Consider the following 5321-nt stretch of genomic DNA (forward strand, 5'->3'; position numbering starts at 1 on the left):
TAAGTTTTTTATGGTTCAATTCAATTCAAATTAGGTATTTGGTTTAGTTAACCAAATATTTGATCACCTCTATCTCAAAGGAATTACATGATAGAGCCCAACACTAAGGACTAACATTAATATTATATAATATTTCAAGTAATACAACAAGGACACTCTGTCTGATTATAAACTTTTAAAATGCGTTTTGCTCAAACATAATAATATAATTTTCAAGGTAGACAAAGAAAAATGCTTATGTCTTTCAAATTCTTCACGTTTATAGGCCTACCTATAAAATAGAACCATTATGAGATTTCATAATAGACCACACTAATGAATGCTAAATCATAGTGAGATAACCTCTATTTCTATACAAACCCATATTTAAGAAAGATATTAGATCTTTGGACTTAAAAGTTGGCTAGAGTGTGCTTTAACAAGTGGACTTTACTGATATGCCTATGACCATCGCTAATCTTCGGCCTTTTCTTTAGGTAAAAAATTATCACATGTTTTAAAGGTCCAAGTCCAAATGACTTAAGGAAAGTGAGGCTAACACTGACTTTTTCCACGCCTCTGTAATAAGTAGGAGTAGGATGAATGTCATCTTGACCCTTTCTGTTGGCAATGTTTGGTTAGAAGGAATGGTTGAAATTCAACAGGAGGTGATGATTTATCTTTGACAATATTTTCGAGAACCTTTTGTCGATCCTCGTTATTCAAATGTGATAGTTTTTCGATCTCTTATAGTGGATAGTAATGTTGTCATATCTTCCTAGTTCCTTATCACTTAGATTTATCTGACAGACTCTTAATGTGATGTGAATAAGAGTCTTGGTCCTGATGATTTTAAACTCTCTTTTTATGAGGAGATTCTAGAATCTTTTTAGGGTTGATATGATAATTATAGATTAATTCTACTATTTGGCATCTCTTTTTCATAACTTATCTTCCTATTTTGTTGCCATGATTTCTAAGGTTGAGTTCATTTCCCAGTTGGCAGATTTTTGCCACATCTCTCTGGTGGGATCCCTATCGTGCTGGTGGAAAAAGTTTTGGCGGTCAGGTTAGTCAAGGTAGTTGATAAGTTTATTTCTTCTAATCAAACTGATTTCTTTAAATGGAGGATTTTGGTTGATAAGGTGGTTGTGGTGATTGAGATGGTGGACTTAGGAAAAAAATCAAGAAAAAGTTGCTTTCAATTATATGTTTATCAAGTTTGGTTTCAATGACAAGTGTCGTGCCTGGATGTGTGGTTGTGTATTTTCGAGGAATCTCATTGTCTTGGTTAATGGTTGTTAGACTCAAGCGATAAATATTTAAAGAGGGTTGAAGCAATGAGATCCCTTATTTCTATTCCTCTTTCTTCTGGTACACATTATTTAAAATATAGTAATACCATTTTATTTTCCACTAAAAAAATATATTCTCTCTCTCATTCTCTTTTATTAATATTTACAATATGAAAATATTTTTTTTTTCTCTAGTACAAGTTATTTAAAAGACGAAGATATCTTTTTTTTTTCTACCGACACAAGTTATTTGAATGTGAATATACTCTTTTGTCCCTTGTACAATTTATTAAAAGACGAAAATACTCTTTTATTTTCTATATATATATATATATATATATATATATATATATATATATATATATATATATATATATATATATATATATATATATATATATATAAAGGGTATTGTAGTAAATGTTACTTTATTATTTTATTTGTCATTTTCATTGTCCATCAAATATTATATATGACAAAAAAACTGTCAAATACGTTAAAGGTCTGTACTCGGTTGTTCTATCCAATACTTACCCTTTTACAAATCAAATACATCTTAGTCTCAAGTGTATTTTCTTTACATAGGTCTCAATTTAATTTTAACTTTAAAAGACTAGACTACATATTATTAGTATCAAAAAGTGTTTTGCTAAGCAGTACTCACAGGACATTCAGTAAGCATATTAAATAAAAAAAATATTCTTTATAAAAGTTAATATTTTATTTTCTAATACACTTTCAATTCATTAAATATGCACAATTTTAAAATTTGTTTACCACTTTTAATCACTTAACCAGTAACCAGTATCTAAAGAGCACTTGTTGGCATTTCTCTAAAAAGACACACGCATCATTATGTATAGTGGATATTTTTGTTAAATTAATTATTAAACTAATCAATCTATTATAAATTATTATTAATATAGATTATGATCAGTTAAATGCACTGAGCCGTTACCTATTTAATCATTGTTTTAGTAGATACGAGTTAATTCTGTTGGATAAAACTCTTGCCTATGAGAGTAATCCACCTCTAATTCTGGTTTGTCCCTTAAATTATAAAATATGAACCTTTATTGATAAGATCACACATCCGATTTTTTCTTTTATAAACAAACGATTTATTAAAGGGAATAAAATATCAATAAAAGTTATCAACAAAATTGAATGTTGATTGTTACCAAAAAAAAAAATTGAATGTTGATTACTATATCAAACAAAATCTTACTGTATAGTATAAGTACTTTGCTTGGGTTAAAAAATAGAAATCAATATTGTTCTGAGAAAGTATCTACAAATTCATTGAAACTGATGATAAAAATAACCAAGTATATACATAGAAGAAACCACCAAGATAATACCAATATAAAATTTGTATGCAATTCAAAAAAATTTATATAAAAAAAAAGAAGCAGAAGTGCCATCATCAGATCAAACTGCAGCTTCAGTTGGTTTTGGAACATGATCATCACCAACATCAATTTTCTTTCCACCCTTGCACCAGAAATACGCATATAGCAGAAGCTGAACAAGTCCTGAAATTACTCCAATACCATTGCTGATCTGCAGTGATTAAAACAAAGACATGATAATTAACAACGAGTTAGTTAAAAAATCTTTCATGATCCTAAACTATAGTTATTTAGTCAAATAAATCATATATGAATAATTCAATTAGTTACCAGAACATAGATGTCTAGAGGGTGAATGAGAGCATATGAAGTCCAGCACAATCCATTAAGAAAGTTAGCCAAAGAGAGCCAGAATGGCATGTATTCAACACTCCTAGTTTTGATAACCTTTGCCTGTTCATAACAAAACGTTAAGATGAGTTTGATTTGAAATCTATACTTTGCATGTTACAGTTTAATTTATATATAATGTAGCAATGGGATAGAAAGAAGTTACTTACCATGACAGTAAGAGGAGAGACATACATCATTATGTTGAAGATATCACAAATAATACCAACCACCAAAGATCTTCTGGTAGTGCCATGTAGTGCAAACATTGTTATAAGAACAATGACAGCAAAGAAAATAGCCTCAATGAGAAGATAAAGAAGCAGCTTCTTCTGAAATTATAGAAAAAATAATAGTGAGTATCATAATAAGAATGATTATATTAAAAAGAAGCTTAGCAACTTTTAAACATTCAATTAAGCAACTTGATTTTGGTTGAGACTTCAAACTGATAAGGTAATCGAAAAAGTTATCTCAAATTAAAATGATATTAACAGTTAATCAACAAATTTTTATGAACCGATCAATGGCAAAATATACGCACCCTTCCTTTGTTGTTGGCATAGACATAGAATATGGTGAGATAGACGAACTCGAAAACAAGTCCAACACCATTGATAGTAACCACCAAAAGACTATTTGGGTGCACAAAAGGTAATCCATAGAATACCCAAAATGCACAATTCAACACGGTTGCGATGTATGGATCAGGCTTGAACTCCTCCACATCTTTCTTTTTTATAATTTTATAGAAAGTCGGACTGCAATTAATTCCAATAGTTAATTCTAGTATCTCTTAATTAATAATCAACAATCAACACATTATCACTTTCATCAAAATTAAAATTTCCAATGCCAAAATATAAATTAAAAAAAACAAAATCTAAATGTTGAGACACAAATTGAAAAGAATAATTTATTTTAATTAATACACTAATTTCATAAATAAAAAAATTCAGGTGCACAAAAATTTTAGAAGTGAATATAATTTTATAAAAACTACAGAATAATTTATTTAAAATAAGCTAGAAAATAAAATTTGCATGATCATAGTTTAAACAGTGTAATCAAGAACAGTATCACAATACACTATACAACGCAAAATCAATCACGATTCACTCATAATCTAGAACAAAGTAAACAGAGAAAGTGAATTTACGCTGGCGAGAAGAACAATCCGAAGGAGATAACATTCCTTGCATTCAACAAAATCAAACACTCATCAGAATCGATTATTATAAAAAGTTAACATTATTTTTCCTTCATGCATGAAGCGATTTTAGCAGAAAAAAGCTGAAACTAATCGAAACTAAAAAACTTCTGAAACCGAATTTAAGCTAATCAACTCAAATCTAAAACCTAACAGAAAAATCAAACTCGATTCAACACAAGAAGATAAACTAATTAACAAACCTATAATTTCCAAAATAGAACATTATAATTAAAACTAATTTAAAATTAGTTTCAATTAATTTTCATGCATGATGAATCGATCAACTCAAAAAGTAACTATTCTTCATGCATGAGGAATTAATCAGCAGAATAATACAAAATCAACTGAAACTGAACTAAAAAATTTCTGAAACTGAAATCAAACACAAAAATTACATCAAATCAACGATTCAACACAATGCATTACAAACGAAAGCTCGATCGAACAGAAAATCAAATTCAGGAAAAGAAGAAGTGATTAACAAACCTATGATTCCAACAATGTTACGAGCTATTGAAGCGCTCACCATTTTTCTGCACAAATAGTGAAAAACAGAAAACACACTGAAAGAGAGAAGAGAGAGAAAGAGATTGAGAATAAGAAAAAGAAGGAAAAGTGTGAGCGCTGAAGAATGATGAAAAAGTGACTCTTATATAGAGTTTTTTTTTTTTTCTTTTTGATTTCTATTTTTAGTTTTAAATGATAAGTTTGTTTTTGAATTATCGTGATTATCTATTCTGTTTAGCTTTATTTTAGGGTTTAAGTAATTTTTTTTTGTTTTGAAAATTATTTTGAAATTAGTACTTATATCTAATTACTATCGTTGTAGGATATAGTTTAAATTTTTTAAAAATTGCATTCGAATTCAAAGATATGCTTTGTGTGACAGTGTTATTATTATTAATTCTGTTTTTTCTTTTGTCAAGTATTCTGTTTCTTTTTTATAGTTAAAATTTGTTTTAAACTTTTAAAATGATTTTTGTATTTCATTATTTAATATTAATTTAATTTATATATTTTTAAATTTTTTTTGAAATAGTTTATATATTTCAATTATTTACTGATAATTTGACCATTTTATTTAACCTATTA

General features: G+C 28.0%; 1 protein-coding gene across 1 annotated transcript; it reads right to left on the minus strand.

Annotated features, from left to right (window-relative positions):
- Positions 1–2627: 2627 nt before the first annotated feature.
- Positions 2628–4758, minus strand: LOC131647258 (bidirectional sugar transporter SWEET7b-like). Its single transcript, XM_058917169.1, has 6 exons — positions 4712–4758; positions 4176–4211; positions 3561–3777; positions 3187–3348; positions 2957–3079; positions 2628–2837 (listed from the first exon to the last, which is right to left on the minus strand). Exons 1-6 carry the CDS (start codon positions 4756–4758, stop codon positions 2706–2708), a joined length of 717 nt encoding a protein of 238 aa, XP_058773152.1. The 3' UTR covers positions 2628–2705.
- Positions 4759–5321: the final 563 nt, after the last annotated feature.

The sequence above is a fragment of the Vicia villosa genome, linkage group LG2 (genome assembly GCF_029867415.1).
Source record: "Vicia villosa cultivar HV-30 ecotype Madison, WI linkage group LG2, Vvil1.0, whole genome shotgun sequence".
Taxonomy (NCBI): domain Eukaryota; kingdom Viridiplantae; phylum Streptophyta; class Magnoliopsida; order Fabales; family Fabaceae; genus Vicia; species Vicia villosa.